Consider the following 20,208-nt stretch of genomic DNA (forward strand, 5'->3'; position numbering starts at 1 on the left):
GAATGGAACTGCTTGCCTGACAAGCCGCTGTTCCTGGAGTCCAGGAGTGTGGGCTGAGATGAGTATCCGTGCTTTCCCGCTGCAGTCCCTGGGAGCCAGCCAGAGGAAGGCCCTCCAACCCCTGGTGCCTAACAGCCAGGGCCCAGAGTGAAAGAAGTAGGTTTTAGGTGAGCGCTGTGAGGGTTAATCTTGCTGTCGACTTAAACAGTTTGAGGAGAACCTAGGAAATGGGGAAGGCACGCTCCTAAACGTGGCTGTAAGGGAGTTTCCGGGGGTGGTGGGTCGTGAGGTTTCTGATGTAAGGAGTGGATAATTCACCGATGGACTCGAAATCTGAATGGGCTGTTAGGGGGCGGTGGGACTGGAAGAGCCTGGCAGGGGAAGGAGCTCCCAGGAGTCAGTCAGTATTCTTCGGAGCTGGGTCTATCCTAGCTCCGGAGCTCTTCCTCTGCTTCCTGTCTGCTGGGATGTGAGCTGCTCCACCTTGCCTTCCCTGCTGTGAAACACTGAACCTTAGGAAACCTTGGAGTCAGTAAATAATTCCTCCCTTCAAGTTGTTCTCTCGTGGCGTGTAGACACGGCTTCCAGGAAGCTAGCTCGCGCATGCGCACACGCGCACACACCCACACACCCAAGGGCTTGAGATCTGTTACTAAGAATTTGGCGATCCTGTGTCTCGTCAGCATGCTTCTTCAGTATGGATTTGCTTTGACTCCTTTTGCCCAGGACCGTGCTGCTGAGATGCTCTGTGTTATGTTTATCAGCTGGGTTCTTTTACTGCCAGCTAGTGCTCGGCTGTATTGATCTACCACATCTGCTCTCTCATCTGTGACGGACATGGGGCTGGGGCTCTTAGCAGCAATGCTGTCATGCCCACAGGTCCTCCCGCAGATACATATTTCCACTTCTCTTGGACAGAGACCCAGGCATACAGTGCTGAGCCATGCAGAATGTATTTGAACTGCCAAAATACACTGAGTTCTCTTGACCTTTACCCTTTTTTATTTTTGGAGGGGCAGCAAGGGCGGGGGGGGGGGGGTCGGGAGTTCTTTTGCCTGTATTATATCTATATCTTAGGAAGCATTTGCATGGCAAATTATTCCTTGTAGGAGGGAAAGATTTTCCTAGTTAGGGTTTCTATTGCTGTGATAAAACACTATGACCCAAGCAATTTGGGGAGGAAAGGGTTTATTTAGTTTATACTTCAAATCACTGTTCCTCGTTGAAGGAAGTCAGGACAGGGACTCAAGCAGTGCAGAAGCCTGGGGGCAGGAGCTGCTGCAGAGGCCATGCAGGACTTTCCTGGACCACTAGCCCAGGACTGACACCACCCACAGTGGGCTGGGCCCTTCCCCATCATCCACTAATTAAGAAAATGCCCTACGGCAGGATTTTAGGGAGGCAGGTTTTTTTTTTTTCTCTCAACTGAGGTTTCCTCCCTTCCAATGACTCTAGCTCATTGGTTCTCAACCTTCCTAATGCTGAGACCCTTTAATACAGTTCCTCATGGTGTAATGACCCGCCCAACCATGAAATTATTTTTATTGCCGCTCCATAACTGTAATCTTGCTACTGTTGTGAATCAAAACGTACATACCTGTGGTTTCCAATGGTCTTAGGTGACCCCTGTGACCCCTGTGAAAGGGCTAGCTTGTGTCAAGTTGACATACAACTAGTCAAGTCCGAAGGTGGAGGTTTTCTGGCTTGGCAGTCTCCACAACTTCCTTGTCCTCACAGAAAGAGAACTCTCTGGCCAGCTGGGTCTGGGAACTGAGAATTGGCAAGTAGTTGGTAAAGACAGGGAAGGCTGGCATGGGCTCTTGCTGCCCCTGAGGAGACTAGCAAACAGAAGCCGATGACAGACCTAGCCACAGGATGCAGATGCAACAGGAAGTTGGTTTGTAAGGGAAAGACGGTAAATGCATTGCTGTTCACAGATATACCAGATACTAACCAATATAAGTTGCTAGTTTATCTTTCAAAATGAGGGGGGGGGGGATGTAACCCAGGCCGGTCTTAAACTCACGATATAACCAGTGACGACTTCGAGCTTCCTATCCTCCTGCCTACACCTCCCAAGGGCTTGGGTTCTAGGTATGTGCCCAGTTTAAGTGCTGCTGGGGACCAAATCCAGCTCATCCATGCTATCAACTGAGCTACACCCTCAGTCCACATCTGCTTGTTTAAAGAAAATGTGCCCAAGGTGGGAATTTACCACAGTTCTCAACAACTAATTAAGCCAAGAATCACTATTGTTCTGCTCTCATGTAGGCGTATACTTGCTGGTTGTCCTTAAGGATACAGAAAGCGATTCAGGCTTCATAAACCAGGAGTTGTGGGGAGGCTGTAAATGCTGGCTGCCCTCTGGAAGCACAGTGAGAGTTCTAAAGAAGTTTGGGGGTTGGTTTTCATCTCATTTATACATTTGTCTCTATCTAGTACCACATAACAAATGGACTGCAATCTAGCAGCTTAAACCCCATCCAGATATCATCCCAGAGACCTACCTGTGAAGCAACAATCTTGGCATTCGGCCTCCTTCTGTTAGAGGACTCCAGTCCAGGCATCAGCCAGGCCCGGGTTCTCATCTGAAGGCTCATCTCGGGGAGACTTACTCTGGAGGATGTTGGCCGAACTTAGCTCTTTGAGGTTTGGATTTAGAGCCATGGTTCCTACTTGGCTGTTGGCTGGAAGCCACCCTCAGTTCCTCAGGTGGGGCTTTCCAGAAGAGCTGCTTCCCGTAGCCAAGTGCGTGAGCTCAGACGGCTGGCAGGAGAGCATGCTAACAGGATGGGAAGCTCCCGTGTTAGGTAACCAAACGGTGGAAGGAATGTCCTATCGCTTTTGGAGCAGTGTACCAATTACAAGGAAGTCATCGACCCCATCACACAAGGAAAGGGGATTATGCAAAACCGAATACCAAAAAGCTTTCTTAGATTTCCCACCACAGGGTTATAACCACACCATCCTGGGTCAGCACCCCAGTGCTGTCTGTTTGTGTGTTTGCTTCTTGTCCTGTTGCTGTGATAAAAAAACACCCTAACAGAAGTGACTTACGGGAGACAAGGTTTATTTGGCTTCTAGTTCAAGGTAGAGTCCACCAAGGTGGGAGGAGCCTGAAGCAACCAGGCACATTGCCTCCACATCAGAAAACAGAATAGTGAACGTGTGTGCTGAGCTCACGCTCTCTTTCTAGTCAATCCAGGACCCCTTGGGAACGGCTCTACCCACTTTCAGGCTGTGTCTTCCCACCTCAATTAACCCAGTTAAGATAATCCCTGAAAGGAATGCCCTTTCTCCCACATGCTGCTAGATGCTGCCAAGTTGATAATGAACTCACCATCTCACTTCAACGACAGGATGCCTTAGGATTTCTGTTGCTTTGAAGAGATTATCTTGGGGCTGGCTTACAGTTCAGAGGTTTAGTCCATTATCATCACGGCAGGAAACACGGCAGCATGCAGGCAGATATGGTGCTGGAAAAGGAGCTGGGAGTTCTACATCTTGATCTGCAGGCAGCAAAAGGAGACTGTGTGTCGCACTGGGCATAGCTTGAGCATATAAGACCTCAGAGCCCTGGCTGGCTTTTGGGACCCTATTCCTCACACTGTGTTGCCTTGCCCAGTCTTAATGCATGGACAGGTGCTTAGCCTTACTGCAACTTAATATGCCATGCTTTGTTGATATCCATGGGAAACCTGCCTCTTTCTGAACAGAAACAAAGGAGGAGTGGATTGGGTCAGGGGCAGAGGGAAGGGAGGGGGAACTGTGGTCAAGATGTAAAATAAATTAATTAATTTAATTAAAAAAAAAGATCTCAAAGCCCACCTCCACAGTGATGCACTTCTTCCAATAAGGCCACACCTCCTAATAGTGCCACTCCCTGTGGGCTAAGCCTGAGAGCATGGGGGCCATTCCTACTCACACCACAAGAGTCAGAACTGGTGCATCAGCATCTGTGTAATGACGACCCTGAGCCTTTCATCCTTCCAGACTTCCCGTTCCTGCTGGAAGTACACAACTGGAGTGTGGTAGCATGGAAATCAGCACCAGCATCCTACACAGAGCCTGGCTCCAAAGGGGATACTCCCAGCACATGGGACACAGAAGCACGTGAATCTCCGGGGGTTCAAAGCCAGCTTAGTCTATATAGTGAGATGTCTTTAAAAAAAAAGAAAAAGACATCAATAAAAATTATTTTGAACTTAGTTCTTTTAAAAACTCATTTATGCTCTTAACCACTAAGAACCACTCTCCAGACACCCAGAAATGCAGGGCTGGAGAAATGGTCAGTGGTTAGAGTGAGCGCTGCATATCATGGGGAACCAGAGTTTGGCTCTCAGCACCCATGGAACAAACCAGGCACCCACGTGTGCCTTTAACCCCGGCTCTGAGGAGGAGAAGGGATAGGATTGCTGGGATTTGGGGATTTGTTTGTTCCAGATTGAGTGAGAAACCTCTTCTTACAGAAATGAGGTTGCGAATGATTGAGGAGAATACCTGACTTCAGCCTCTGGCGTCAGCATGTGTGACCATAGTGTACGTTCGTACACACATGCCAAGTGAACATATACACAGACACAAGTAAACGAGTCTTTTAAAAAACATGTAAATTCTATAAATCAGAGGTTGGACCCTTATTTCTGATTAGAATCACTGCTAACCATCTTACCAAAAGCAATCTACAGATTCAGTGCAATGCCCAGCAAAATTCTTAACAGACCTCGAAAAGAACGGTACTCAACTTCATATGGAAAAGCAAAAAACCCAGGATAGCCAAAACAATCCTGGACAATAAAAGAACTTCTGTAGGCATCACAATCCCTGACTTCAAACTCTACTACAGAGCTACAGTACTGAAAACAGCCTGGTATTGGCATAAAAGCAGACAAGAGGACCAATGGAACCAAATCAAAGACCCGGATATTAATCCACACACCTCCGAACACCTGATTTTTGAAAAAGAAGCAAAAATTATAAAGTGTTAAAAAGAAAGCATATATAACAAGTGGTGCTGGCCTAACTGGATATCAACATGTAGAAGATTGAAAATAGACCCATATTTATCACCATGCACAAAACTCAAGTCCAAATGGATCAAAGACCTCGGCATAAATCCAGCCACACTGAACCTTAAAGAAGAGAAAGTGGGAAGTACACTTGAACACATTAGCACAGGAGACCACTTCCTAAATATAACCCCGATAGTACAGATGCTGAGAGAAACAATTAATAAATGGGACCTCCTGAAACTGAAAAGCTTTTGTAAAGCAAAGGACATGGTCAACAAGACAAAATGGCAGCCTACAGAATGGGAAAAGATCTTCACCAACCCCACATCAGACAGAGGTCTGATCTCCAAAATATACAAAGAAATATACTCAAGAAATTGGACATCAAAAGAACAAATAATCCAATTAAAAAATGGAGTACAGATCTAAACAGAGAACTCTCAACAGAGGAATCTAAGATGGCTGAAAGACACTTAAGGAAATGCTCAACATCCTTAGTCATCGGAGAAATGCAAATCAAAACAACTCTGTGATTCCATCTTACACCTGTAAGAACGGCCAAGATCAAAAACACTGATGACAACTTATGCTGGAGAGGATGTGGAGTAAAGGGAACACTTCTGCATTGCTGGTGGGAGTGCAAGCTGGTACAGCCCCTTTGGATATCAGTATGGCAATTTCTCAGAAAATTAGGAACCAACCTTCCTCAAGACCCAGCAATACCACTTTTGGGTATATATCCAAAGGATGCTCAATCGTGCCACAAGGACATGTACTCAACTATGTTCATAGCAGCTTTGTTTGTCATAGCCAGAACCTGGAAACAACCTAAATGCCCCTCAACTGAAGAATGGATGAGGAAAATGTTGTACATTTACACAATGGAGTACTACACAGCAGAAAAAAATGACATCTTGAAATTTGAAAGCAAATGGATGGATCTAGAAAACATCATTTTGAGTGAGGTAACCCAGACCCAGAAAGACAATTATCACATGTACTCACTCGTAAGTGGTTTTTAAACAAAAAGCAAAGAAAACCAGCCTATAAATCACAAACCCAGAGAACCTAGACAACAATGAGGACACTAAGAGAGACATTCATGGATCTAATCTACATGGGAAGTAGAAAAAGAAAAGATCTCCTGAGTAATTTGGGAGCATGGGGACCAGGGGAGAGGGTAGAAAGGGAGAGGAGTGGAAAGGAGGGGAGAAAAATACATAGCTCAATAAAATCAATAAAAAAAAATTTTAAAAAAAGAATCACCGCTGAGCAGACATGCAGGCTGATGCTTGGACTTCAGGGGAAAAGGAAGGATTCAGATCTTATAATTCACCATTGGTTCTGCAGTTTCTTAGCAAGATGAGAAATTCTTGGAAACTTTCCAAACAAAACAAACCATTATTCTGTAATTTACATAGTAACTGTATTCCTGGAAATTTGAACGTGTGTTCAAATTGTAAAATGAAAGAACACAGTCTCTTGGTTGGAGTTAGTCAAGGCTCGGGTGGTTATAAATAAGGCTATTATCGTGCTGAACCCTGGGGAGTCTAGGGGTTTGGGGAAAGTTAATCATAAAGGATTTTGTTGTTCTTGCCAGGACAAATTTCTGAACCCTAGTACCCTCCCTTCCAAAGTCCCTCAGTTCCATAAATGGATCTCAGTTAATGTGACAAAACAAAATCCATTGGTTCAGCAGGTGTAGTGATAGACACCTATAATTCCAACTCTTGGGAAGCCGAAGAAGGAAGGTGGAGGGTTTAAAGTCGGCCTGGAACAGTAAACTTTGTTCTACAATTAAACAAATAGAATCCCTGGGACCGGAGAGATGGCGCAGTTTTTAGGAGGGTTGACTACCCTTGCAAAGGACTCGCGTTCAGTTCCCAGGCCCCATCAGGTGACTCCGCTGTAATTACACCTTGCAGGATCCAGCGCCCTTGTTTGACCTCTGGGGGTGCCTGTACAGATGTGTGCGTGGCCGAGAAGATGCACAAACATGCACAAACAATAAAAGTAAATCTTGCTTTTGTTTTTGGAGACAGGGTTTCTCTGTGTAGCCCTGACTGTCCTGGAACTCACTCTGTAGACCAGGCTGGCCTCTGACTCACAGAGATCTGCCTGCTTCTGCCTCCCCAGTGCTGGGATTAAAGGTGTGAGCCACCACCACCATGGCATAAGTGTAAATCTTAAAACAATGACAAAACCCCAAGCCTGTGGTGCTCAGACGTTCAGCATCATCTCTGCTACCCACCCAGTTCAAGGCTGTCTTGGCTACATAAAATGCTATAAATTTTTAAAGAATGAGCTGGGGGTATAGTTCAATGTTAGGACACTTGCCTGTTGTATGCAGAGCCCCAAGTTATCAAACCTTAGTACTAAACAAAACAAAAACAACCAAAAAAGAAAGAAAAGCAACAACAACAACAAAAAAGACAAATATACAATCCTGACGAAATACTTTCTTTTTCAACAGAAACCTGTTTCCTTCTAATCTTGTGGTTGCAGCATTCTCTACGGTAAGGTTTGCTACTTTGTCAAGTACATGAAACTTTGATTGAAGAACTGTATTAATTAATGCCCAGAATGTGATAATGTCGAGTAAGGATGGATCCTACTGTAGACCATCCCCAAACCCTTCAGGAATGAGTCTTATTTGGAGAAATGGCCCTGAAATCATGATCAGGCCTCAACGAGGGAAGGAGAGCATTACACACAGACACACAGACACACACACACACACACACACACACACAAAATGGACAATCTATAATAGAGTCAAACGGTGTGGTCATGAAGGGAGGGGGCTTCCCTGTGAAATCTGGAGAGGAGTCTCATTAATAGCGAGAATAAAAGAGATGGGAGTGCCATGAGGATGAGAGGGGAGGCCAGAGGAACCTCTTCACAGACATTCCAGAACGATCAAAAGGGATCTTGTTATAAGTAAACATTAGGGTTGGTTTCTATAGAAGGATACTTGGAACAAGATTAAGAAATGACAAAACTCTAAAATGTAGAAAGGGGGCTTCAAAACCCCCTACAGTCTTTAGAAAATGCCCCCAAACCATTGTTTGGAGAATGTCCTAAACATTGTAGAATTTTTAGAAATAGTATTTTTGTTCTGCTGAACATGTTCCAGAAAAAAAGAAGAAGTAGGAGGAAAGCCTCCCACAGTCACTACCTAGAATAACTTTTCACTGACATTTAGGTGTATATTCTTCAGGTTAGTTAGTTAGTTAGTTAGTTAATTAGTTGTTAGTTAGTTAGTTAGTTGTTAATTCTGTGTTTGAATGTTCTTCTGCATGTATATCTGTGCACCACATGCATGCCTGGTGCCCTCAGAAGGCCAGAGGAGGACATCCCTTGGAGTTATGGACAGTTGTGAGCACCCGTGTGGGCGCTGGGAATTGAATCGGGTCCTCTGGAAGAGCAGCCAGTGTTCTACCTTTTCTCTAAACCCTGTGAATGCAGATTTTAAACATAATTATGCACATATATGGCTCCCACGTATACATGCACAAATAAGCTTTATGACGCACCCTTTCTATGGCAGCCTAGGACGAACCTTTTCCCTCTCGCCAAGAAGTTGGTGGCTGTAAGAATATAGCACACTTTTCTGCCTGTGCCCTGTAGGATGTATAGGTTGTTTGTAGATTTCCCCCTTTTTTAAGCAGTGTGGAAAAGAAGGACCTCGAGCCATTGTTCACACAGAAAATGAGTAGATAGGCCCAGGCATTTTGATCTGATTGCTTTTTATGAGAAAAAAAAATGCTCTTTTTATTTCTTCGTTTTTGTTTTGCATATTTTTTTACACAGAGGAAAGCTACCTATTTTGCATTTTTAATCTGCATGTGAGCACGGAGTGAACTGTATATATAATGTGAGGTAGAGAGAACAGTAGCTACATAGAGCTTTTGGTGCTTGTCACAAAAAGGATGGGGTGGGGTTGGTTTCCCTGCCCGCCCCCATCACGAGACAGCTACATACATCTGCCTCTCCAAAACTTTGATAAAGCTGAGAGAATGGGCACAAGCAGACGTTTGGGTCTGTGCTGTCTGGACATCTGACCGCTCTGGAGCCACACGACCTCAGTAGCTGTGATGAGACCTGCGTTCCTGCAGAGCCCGCGCAGTAGTGGGGACAGAGATGTGGTGCACACCCTGCAGAGGTGTGTCTGCTCAGCCAACAGTAGGCCAGGGCCCGGGAGACTTGGCCAGCAGACTCTGTCTTGCCCCGTCCTCTGGAGGTGACAGCTCACGCCAGGTTAGAAACAGATGCCAAAGAGCAGCCACGCGTGAGCCATTCTGGAACACAGTGGACAAATGAAATGAATGAATGAAAAAACGTGATGGACTTTAGCTTTCTGGAATGTGTGCCAAACCTCAGATAATCTGAGCATGAGCTGTTAGAGTGCCGAACTATCAGCAGGAAATTGTGCACCTCTTCTTTAACCTTTTGCCCAAGGAACAGGTGGGAATTCTATTTCCTTGGGTCGCTAACTCACCCAAAAGCTTCTTAGGGCCGGCTGCCTTAGTGTTAATGGGATTTCTGTGCAGGTTTCAGAGGTCAGTGTCGGGCCAGCCAAGTGCAGCCTGACCAGCACATTCACAGGATAGCAGTAGAATAAGACCTCACTATGCCCTCGGTGCCTCTAGACTCGTTCACTGACGATGGGTTCTCTTCCTCTCTATCAGTCTGCAACCAGTTACAAAATGGTGACCCATAACACCAGCTCGGGGAACGTGACCTACGAGAAGGTAAGAATCTCCAGAAGATCGCAAAGGGGTGTGGAAAGCAAATCAGCTTCCTTAATGAAGGATTCCACCATACGTCTTTTACTTCCTGGGGCTGGAAATTGGGGGTTCTGAATGGGATATTTAAAGCCTCCAGGTTAGGTTTGCTCCTTACCACCACGGCCCAATTGCCAGAGTCTGGAGCACAGGAATCTTCAGAGGTCTGTAAGCTCTTTCCGAACAACACTCCTTCTTTCCTAATGCGATGGAAAGTGACAGTGTACACACAGAGCTTGGGAAAAAACTAACACGATATAAGGGAGAAATAAAAATAACACAATAGGGCTGGAGAGATGGCTCAGCGGTTAAGCGCACTGACTGCTCTTCCAGAGGATCCAAGTTCAATTCCAAGCAACCACGTGGTAGCTCACAACCATCTGTAATAAGATCTGGTGCCCTCTTCTGGCCTACAGGCAGGATACTGTATAAATAAATCTTTAAAAAAAAAAATAGCATAATAACCCAATACATATTTTACCATGTAAATGGACAATTTGGAAGATATAGCAAAGTTTTTGTGTATTTCCATCTACTTGGAATTAATAAATTTGGATTTAAAAAGCAGTGGGGCCTGGTACTGATAGGGCACTGTCCCCAGCACTTATGAGGCTGAGGCAAGAGAATCACTGTGAGTTCCAGGATAGCCTAGGCTATACAGAAAGATTCTGTCTCAGACATAAAATTAATTATTTAAAAAAAAAAAGCATGGTGGCATGTGGAAATAAGGCAAGAGGATCCGGAGCCCAGGGTGAAGACCAGCCAGTGCATCATGGTAAAACCCCATCGCTATAAATACAATAAAGTTTCTCTGCTGTAGGTCCTAAAATCTCAGCACTAAGGAGGCTGAGATGGGCGTTTCAAGTCAGCCTGGACTACATAGTCCAAGGGCCCATCTCAGAATAACAAAAGTCACAAATAAACAGAAGCAGTAAGGCAGAATCTCGCCTAATAGTGTTAGTACTTTTTTTGCATCTTTTGAAAATAGGTGCTAAGCCAATACTTTCCATCTATCATGTGTACGGTAACCCAGAATGCCACAGCTGCTCCTGCAGGTGGACATGTTGTGCCAGGGATTTGGATTTTGATACTTTATCTTGTCAACACACCTTTCTAAAATGGAAAATGACACTTGGTCAAGTTAAGACAAAATGGTGTCTTTCTTGAATTTACATCAACTTGGTCTCTTTGGAAAGTTCAAGGTCTTTATGTATGTCTGTGTGACGGTGTCAGAACCTGGAGTTACAGACAGTTGTGAGCTGCCATGTGGGTGCTGGGAATTGAACCTGGGTCCTCTGGAAGAGCAGTCAGTACTCTTAACCACTGAGCCATCTTGAGCAGCCATGTGGGTGCTGGGAATTGAATCTGGGTCCTCTGGAAGAGCAGTCAGTACTCTTAACCACTGAGCCATCTCTCCAGGCCCGTAGGTAAAATTTTTATTTGTTGGTTTTGTGTATCCTTGACTGTATGTCCCATTGTTTTCCGTTCCCTTGATTTTGACTCGCTAAAGGTTAAAGAAAATGTAAGAGTTTGATTGTTCAACACACAGTGCCCCAGACCCCGAGCAGACCCTCTCCAAAGTGACCCACTTTGTGATTGTTGAATATAAATCTATCTCTTCTGATCTGCAGGTCCCCATTGTCACCGACATTGAAGGGATGAACATTTTAGGACTGGTCCTTTTTGCTCTGGTGTTAGGAGTGGCTCTCAAGAAGCTAGGCCCCGAGGGAGAAGAGCTCATCCGCTTCTTCAATTCCTTCAATGAGGCAACGATGGTGCTGGTGTCCTGGATTATGTGGTGAGTGTCACTCTGCCATCTCTCTTCCTCTGTCCCCCTCGCATCTAGGAAAGATTTGATACTCTAGGTTACCCTGTGGGACTCCTGGCCTCATGCCCAGTGTGCAGTTAATGAAATACAAACCAGCCATGGTACAAGGTGTAATGATGGGACCCATGTGAGATGGTTCAGTGGCTAAGAGTAAGCTAGAAAACCTGAGTTTCATCTTTGGAACCCACAGTGGGAGGAGAAAACAAATGCCTAAAAGTTGTTGTCCAACCTCCATATGTACCCAGACATCCCATACACACACATGTACACACACACACACACACACACACACACATGCATTGACCATGATGATGACGTTTTAAATCTTTTAAAAAGTGATGCTGGTGCAATCATCTCTCCTCTTGTCTGGATCTCCTAGAGATCTGGTGTGCCCATTGTTACCGTGTGGTGTCCACACTGACTGACTCCTTGACTCCGATCACCACCGTCCATGTTTGGGTTCCCATGTTGGCACGTATGTTTGCCATGTCCAGCTTGTGGTCTGCTGAATAAAAGAAGGTTCTTGTATCTTCCAATGATAAACGTTAAGATTTGAGGAGGCTTGCCAGTGTGACCTTTTACAACAAAGAAGACAAACGCTTCTCACCCTGCTTGGGTAAAACTTGAAGTGGCCATTTGTGAAAGCTTCTAATTTATAAGTGCTCCTCTGTGTCATCTTAATGGAAGGACGATCGCTTGATAGAGATCATTAGCTTGATTCCTGCTGAAAGATAATGATTTGACCATCTCCTTCAAAACAGCTTCCCTGAAACCAGCCAGTCTCAGACCTCATGTCTTCAAAGCTTTTCCGGCACTTCACCTGTCTTAAACACCATGACATCAACAGCGTGGAGAGAAAGGGGTTTATTTTAGCTTACAGTTCCCCATCCCAGTCCATCATGGGAGGAAGTCGGGGCAGGAACCTGGGGACAGGAGCTAATGAAGAGGTCATGGAGGGGTGCTGCTTACTGGCTTGTCCTCATGGCTTGCTCAGCCTGCTTTCTTACAGTACCCAGGACCACCCGTCCTGCGGTGGCTCTGCCTAAGGTCATCTGGGCCCTCCCCCATCAACCATCAATCGAGAAAATACCCTACGCCACAGGCCAATCAGGTGGGGGCATTTTCTCCATTGCCGTTCCCTCCTCCCAAGTGACTTAGCTAGCCTGTGGCAGGTTGACCTTAAAAATTCGCTAGCACATCCGCTGAGCAGACCTCAGAATTTTAACCTCCACCCATTAGTTGTTAAAAACTAGTTTATGCTTTCATGCACGAAGTATTTCTTTTATTGTCGACCGCTAACAATCCCAGCGCTATTCTCTCTGATGACTTAGGTTCCAAGTGGACTGGATTTAGGAGAAATTTGAAACTGACAGGCCTAATCCGGACCCTATCAGTGGTGTTTCTCTTGCTCAGTGTAAAAATGACACAGTATAACTCTCACTGCAAGCGTCCCTCTTCCCTTGGTTGCCATCGTCTGAAGAGAGAACTGTGGTTTGGTTTAATTCGGTTCGGTTTTTTGAAGTAGGGTTTCCTGTAGCCCAGGTTGGCCTTGAACTTGCTGTGCAGCCATCTAGAGCTCCCGATCCCCATGTCTGACTCTCCCAAGTACTGGCAGACCTACACTAGCACACCCACGTAAGTGCCCTTACTCCTGAAAACAGAGTGTCTGAACTGTTAGAGAACGGACGGGTCTGCAAGCAGGCAGGGCACAGAAGGGAAAGCTGGCATGAGCAGTCATATCCTAAGGGTGCCCACCCAGTTGAAAATCAAGTAATAGCAAGTTGGCTTTGCCAGGAATTGATGAGGATGAGATTAAGGTTCTTAACCCTGGTACTTTTGCCATCTTGACTGGCCTTCAAAGTCATGACAATGTCTTCCTGACAACTCCAAAAGTGCCCTAAGAGAAAAGAAATCCCCCCGGGGTGGCCACTGGGGCAGGAGTAGGGTGGATGGCTCCCCTCTAGACTGTTAGTGGGAACGAGGATTGGCACACACTTCAGAGAACAATACAGCACCACTGACTATTTAAAATGTGCACACCTTCAAGTCAGCAGGGCCCCCACTTGATATCTTGACTAGAGAACACAGGCATATGGGCACCAGCAGGTATGTTTCCAAAGATGAGAACCTAGGAAGAAACCACGGCACTTCCATTTTGAGAAAATACTAAAAACCAAGGCCATGAGCTATGCACACTTGTAATCCCAGCCAATGACTTGTGGAGGTAAGAGGATCAGGAGTTCAAGGACAGCCTTGACTACGTGTGACCCTGCCTCAAACCCCTTCCTTTGAAGAAAGAAAGCATGGTGAAGGTTAGGAGCAATGCAAATGTCTATCAGTAGCAAGCAGGTGGATAAACAAGATGTTGTATCTATAACATGGAGTGGTGTAAAAATGATCCTCTGGTGTACACTACAGCATGGAGGCACCTTTAAGGCATTAGGCTAATGAAACAGGTCGTCACAGAAGGACGAAAATGTGTGTTCTGCTTTTGTGTACCAGAGGCCAACTGGGGTGGAGGGCCTGGGAGCTGCAATCCAACGAGAACAGAGCTTCACTCAGGAACGATGGAAACACCCTTGGTATGGGTGGTGATGGCTGCCCCACAATTCCAATGTCCTTAGTGACGATCAACTCTACACAGTGGGTCATCTAAACGCTAAATTTTGTGTCTATTTCATCGCAAGCAAAGGTAGCTTTCTAAATACTGATATGAAAATATCTTGGTAGCGTAATATGGAGTGCTTGTCTAAGGAGAGGCTGGCTGGAGGCGGCCACCAAAGAGCAGTGTGCCTGTCCTCTGGAGGATGAACTGTTATTGAAGATAAGACTTAAAATTCCTAACACCGCGTAGAATGTCTCTAGAAAGAAAACTCAAGAAGCCAGTCACACTGGCCGTCTCCACTGGGCGCTCGGGGCTGACAGGAGAGGCTCATGCTACTCACCCTTTGTGCCCCTGGAAATCTGAACTAGGAGGCATTATTAAGTAAAAATTAAAATGTATAAATTAAAACGATTGTAGGACTATTACTGAATTGATGCTCAATTTACAGAACTGATTTTTGTTCTTTGTAGTTTCTATAATTTATTCCTTTTCTCACTTAAAAAAAGATCCTTGTTCTGGCAGTGTTCCCAGAACCTCATTGTTAATGACTTTTTCCCACAGAATCATGTCTGCTAAACCAAAAAGAATGTAGACCGTCCCAGAAGCCCCGGGCTATGTTCCGTTTTATCATAGCAGTTTTGCAGAATTCACGTCTTTCTGAGTTCTCAGAACAGGTCTGAGCGAAGCTGAAAGTCAAGTTTGTAGTCTCAGGGCCTTTAGTTGCCAGGTAGTTGGTAGCAATCCATCGGTCAGGAACATATGTAGAGCCAGTTTACATGCCTGTAAACTCAGCACCCAGGAAGTTGAGGCAGGGGGATTTCATGCTCCAGGCTAATCTAGATTATGTAGTGAGACCTTGTCTAAAAGGAAGGAAAGGGGAAGAAGGAGAGGAGAGGAGAGAAGAAAAACTAAAATAAAGTAAGTGTGCATAGATCAAAGAAAAGCGGTCTACGTGTGCAGATGCACTCAGTTGCGAGACCTTCATTTCAATCAGTCACGCAATCTATTTTTTTTTTAAAAAAAAAAAAAGGTCAGCTCCATCTTTTCCTGTTTTTAGAATAACTCTATGCAGTGATGAAAATAACCAGTTGAAAGTTCCTGTTTTGGGAGACCTAGCATCTCCCAGCCCCTCCTCAGCACCTCGCCAAAGGCCCAGCATCTCCCAGCCCCTCATCAGCAACTCCCTCAAAGCCCAACATTTCCCATCCCCTTCTCAGCACCTCGCTCAAAGCCCAGCATCTCCCAGCCCTCCTCAGAACTTCGCCAAAGACCCAGCATCTCCCAGCCCCTCCTCAGCACCTCCCTGATGAGTGTCTGTGCTTGTGACCTAGGTACGTACCGATAGGCATCACGTTCCTGATTGGAAGCAAGATTGTGGAAATGAAGGACATCGTCATGCTTGTGACCAGCCTTGGGAAATATATCTTCGCCTCTATCCTGGGCCATGTTATTCATGGAGGAATTGTTCTGCCTCTTGTCTATTTTGCTTTTACACGAAAAAACCCTTACAGATTCCTCCTGGGCCTCCTCACGCCGTTTGCTACAGCTTTCGCCACCTGTTCCAGGTGAGTGAGCTCGGGAACGTCCTTGGCTACTCAACCCTATGGGAGTGGAGTCAGGTGAGCCCCGTGGCTCTCTTTGGAACATTTGATGTTCTGTTCCTCCTGTCCACCATGGGGTGGTTTGCGAGTCAGGCAAGGGGCTGGAGATTGAAACACACACACACACAGACAGAGACACAGGTCATCCTTGAAACAAGAATGCCCCCTTTATTGTGTTCCAGGGCAGCTTACATAGGGCTCTCCTTGACTAATGGCCATGCCCCAGCTCTTGGGATTTTCAGCTGCAAGCCCACCAGAAACCACTCCCCTGCCATCAGGAACTCATGAGGGTCTTGTGCCCAGAGCAGCTGCAAGCACAGGAAAACAAACCATTTACTCCAGACAGGCAAGGGGGACACAGAAAACTCAGGGTCTGAGGGTCTGCAGTCCCCAACAATTTTATACTGAGGCAAGATGTGGCTCTTGGCTGAATCTAAGTGAATAATGGAATAAGTGGACCCTGGAAGTCATGTCTGAATCCAGTGGGTCTTGGCAAAGCCTTTGGCTACACTGGAGATTTTGAAAGAAGTCTTAATTCAAGGGAAGAGAAGCTTGCTAGGATGCTGTCCATGGCCTGCTCCCGGCTCTGAGATACGTGGTTTTCACCTGGCTGGGAAGGACTACTTTCATGCTGGATTGTTTTGTTCACTTCTAGCTCGGCTACCCTGCCGTCTATGATAAAGTGCATTGAAGAAAACAATGGTGTGGACAAGAGGATCAGCAGGTTCATTCTCCCCATTGGGGCCACTGTGAACATGGACGGAGCAGCCATCTTCCAGTGCGTGGCCGCCGTGTTCATCGCCCAGCTCAACAACGTGGACCTGAACGCAGGACAGATCTTCACCATTCTGTGAGCCTGTTATTCTTTCCTGTATCTCTAGGCCTGACTTAAAACTTCAGTTTAAAAAAAAAATGTTTTATTGTTTGGTTGGTTTGTTTATTGTGATTTCCTTTGAAAAGCCAGTCTCACCATTATTCAGTGTCTCATTGGTAAGACAGCGAGAATTCATCACCATCATCCCTTGTATCTTGGGATTTAGTTGTCTTACTGCTGGGACAGAATACCCGGCAGAAAGCAACTTAAGGCAAAAAGCTATGTTTTGGCTTATGGTTTGAACGGACACAGTCCGTCGCCATTGTGGAAAGGTATGGACGTGTGAGTTAGTGAGTGTAAGACTGTTTGCTCACAGCTGAGTGGATCAGGGAGAGATGTGTACTGGCATTTAGTTGCCATTCTCCTTCTTCCTTTTCCATGCAGTCCAGGCCTCTAGCCTATGGATGGTGCTCCCCAACTTTAGGATGAGTCTTCCCACCCCACTTAACCCTGTCTCAAAATGCCCCCACAAACACACCCAGAAGTGTGCCCCACTAAGGCCCCAGGTGTTTCCCAATTTAAGCAAACTGTCCAAATCAGCTGACCAAGGGCCTTTTTTCCCCCCGCAGATAATGGATGGTTGAGTAGTTAGCTTTTTGCGTTGCTATGACAAAGTATTTGTCAGAAATAACTTAAAAGATGAAAGGCTTATTGGGGCTCATGGCTTAGAGGGATATTATTTTAGTCCATCGTGAGAGAGAAGAATGATGTTGTGTTCACACAGTGATAGACAGGACCTGGGGCAGATATAGCCTTCAAGGCCCACCCGCCCCTAGTGAACTACTTGGGTCAGCCAAGCCCCACCTTCAAAGACTCCATGGCCTGCAAAGTACAGCGGCCAACTGAGAAACAAGTCTTAAAACATGAGCCTGCAGGGACATTTCAGATCCAAACTTGTGTCTTGTCTATAATTTGTATACATTTTCCTCTATACTTTAAATCATTTCTAGACTACTTCTATACTTAATATGATGTAAGTGTTATGTGAGTGGTTGTTACACTGTATCATTAAGACAATAAGAAGAAAATGACCTGTAGATATTGAGTAGCGACTGTTTGTTTTCACTGTGTGTGATCTGTGGTTGGTTTAATTTGTGAACACAGAACCTGAAGAGGAGAGGTCTGAGTGTACTTGAAGACTATTTCATCCCCTAAGCCCCTAGAGCAGTGGTTCCCAACCTCGGGGTCACAGCCCTCTCACAGGAGCCAATTATCCAATATCCTGCATATCAGATATTTATACTGTGATTCCTGACAGTAGCAAAATTACAGTCGAAGTAGTAACGAAAATAATTTCATGGCTGGGGGTCCCCACTACATGAGGAACTGTGTTAAAGGGTCACAGCGTTAGAAAGGCTGAGAAGCACTGCCCCAGAGCGTATGGGTGTTTTCTGTAAGTCCTGGCTGCAATGCTCTGTGGTCATGGCTGACTTTTCTTTGCCGTCCTCTAGAGTGACTGCCACGGCCTCCAGTGTCGGAGCAGCGGGTGTGCCGGCTGGAGGGGTCCTCACCATTGCCATTATCCTGGAGGCCATTGGACTGTCCACAGAATACCTCTCTCTGATCCTCGCTGTGGACTGGATTGTGTAAGTAGCTGATACCAAGGACCCTGGAGTAAAGAAAGTCTCTTGAGGCCCCTGGGAACTTGATGCTCCACTGGGCCCGGAATGTGCAGAGAAACTTAAAACCATCCTTGCTGGGGAAAGAGTCTATAGTTAAGCTGGCAAAACCAGATTTAGAACTCTAAGAAGTCAACACCTGCCAGGAGGTGGTGGCGCACGCCTTTAATCCCATCACTTGGGAGGCAGAGGCAGGTGGATCTCTGTGAGTTCGAGGCCAGCCTGGTCTACAGAGCAAGTTCGGGACAGGCTCCAAAGCTACACAGAGAAACCCTATCTCAAAAAAAAGAAAAATAAGGTCAACAGTATAATAGTCAAGAGCTCGTGGACATCCATGAATGGCGTGAGACACAATCATCAGAACTTGCTTGTAGCATTAAGTAGGTACAAGGAACTATGCAGGTGATGGCAGAGTAGAATAATAACTGATTGGTGCAGTGGCTGGCCTTGGCCTTGGCAAACATCCAAAAAATGGTTTCTATGCAAGGAGAGCATGCAAACACCTTATGCTTGAACTCAGGAGATGTTAGGTAAGCAGATGACCAGGCTGCTGTCCCTGGGGTTCCATGCAGACACAAGAGTTTCTAGATATTGATTGCTTGAGCCTTGTGATACCTTTTGTAGGTATAAATCTACTGTCCTATAGGAAAGCTGGCTGAGGTAGTGATGCAGAAAGCACAGATCACAGGGTAAACCACTGGGGCCTGAGCCCGGCCCATCTGTGTGTCTGCTCCTGTAACCACACCAGTCGTGGCGAGGGTAAATGAGTCAGCATGTGTGCAGTGCACAGAAGACGGGGCAGGTGGAGCAACATTCGGTAAACATGTAACAAGGAGGACAGTCCTGCTGGACTGCCACAGCCACGCTGGGTGGAACTCACTTCAGGTGCCTGGCACTTGATCTGCGAGGGTACTTGGAAGTGGTAGCCTTTCCAACTTAAAACAGCTCGCTTGCCAAATTCTGACGACTCTTCACGGAAATAGGGTGAAGTGTCCAATAAGTTCCGGACACCTCACCAGAGGAAGCTTCATCCCTGGGCTGGCCAGGACCAGAGCAATAGCAGGGATCATCTGTCTCGTCCTTCCTGCTGCCTCCCGTGCCTGGGGAATGGATCTCAGAGATGCCCAGCAGGGAAGGGAATTGGCACCATGCTGGATGCCCAGCAGAGGCCTGTGGGCACACGGGCCACTCGCAGACAGGACTCCAGCCCTCTAGGGCCTTTCGGAAGGATCACTATTTCCCTGTCTTCAAAATGGCCTTCAGTGACTGGGGTAGATGTTGAGCTAATCTGTGCTAAGTAGGCTATGGGGAAGCCAGTGCTGTTTTCCATGACATGCTTGCCCACAGCCATGGCATGCTCTTGCCGACGGAAGCGGGATTGAAGTTCTAGTATACTGAACACCGAGCGGAAGAAACGTGGAACACAAAACCACATCTGCTCTCTTCTCCCAAATGCATGCATTGTTCTCTGTAGTGGGACCCGTTGCATGTAACAGAACCGTGTGGGAAGGTGGCTGGAAGGGACTAGATTGCATTGCTCGGGTCAAGGCCCAGAGCTGTGGAATATGCGCAAGGGAGTGTCTGCTACCTTCCACTCCTCTTTTTCCGGTATTTTCTACAAGTCTATTACTTTCCTAGGAGTAAATGCTGCTCAAGGAAAGCAGTTTAGAGCAGGTCTGTTAGTGGTGTGCCCGCCAGTAGCACAGCTGCATCCAGCAGGACTCCAGGGGCAGGGATTGCCCCAACGGGGGGTGCCAAGGACATAGAGAAAGGACAAACATACAGGAAGGCTGGGATCCATTGTACTAGGCTCTTGGATGGAGAAGCCACAGCACCCAGGAAGTTGAGCATGTTGGACACATTTGATCAGGGAGGCAAGGTT

At 46.3% G+C, this 20,208-nt stretch overlaps 1 protein-coding gene across 1 annotated transcript in view; it reads left to right on the top strand.

Moving 5' to 3' along the window:
• Positions 1-20,208, top strand: part of Slc1a4 (solute carrier family 1 member 4) — a 30,358-nt gene that overhangs the window by 7,466 nt on the left and 2,684 nt on the right. Inside the window, exons 2-7 of the mRNA XM_041669327.1 lie at positions 7,486-7,528; positions 9,704-9,766; positions 11,431-11,597; positions 15,564-15,797; positions 16,489-16,683; positions 18,159-18,293. Of these exons, the coding sequence (XP_041525261.1) occupies positions 7,486-7,528; positions 9,704-9,766; positions 11,431-11,597; positions 15,564-15,797; positions 16,489-16,683; positions 18,159-18,293 (837 nt within the window). The remainder of the gene's footprint in view (positions 1-7,485; positions 7,529-9,703; positions 9,767-11,430; positions 11,598-15,563; positions 15,798-16,488; positions 16,684-18,158; positions 18,294-20,208) is intronic.

The sequence above is a fragment of the Microtus oregoni genome, unplaced genomic scaffold (genome assembly GCF_018167655.1).
Source record: "Microtus oregoni isolate MIOR12 unplaced genomic scaffold, Mior012 000019F_ref0000042, whole genome shotgun sequence".
In the NCBI taxonomy this organism is placed as follows: domain Eukaryota; kingdom Metazoa; phylum Chordata; class Mammalia; order Rodentia; family Cricetidae; genus Microtus; species Microtus oregoni.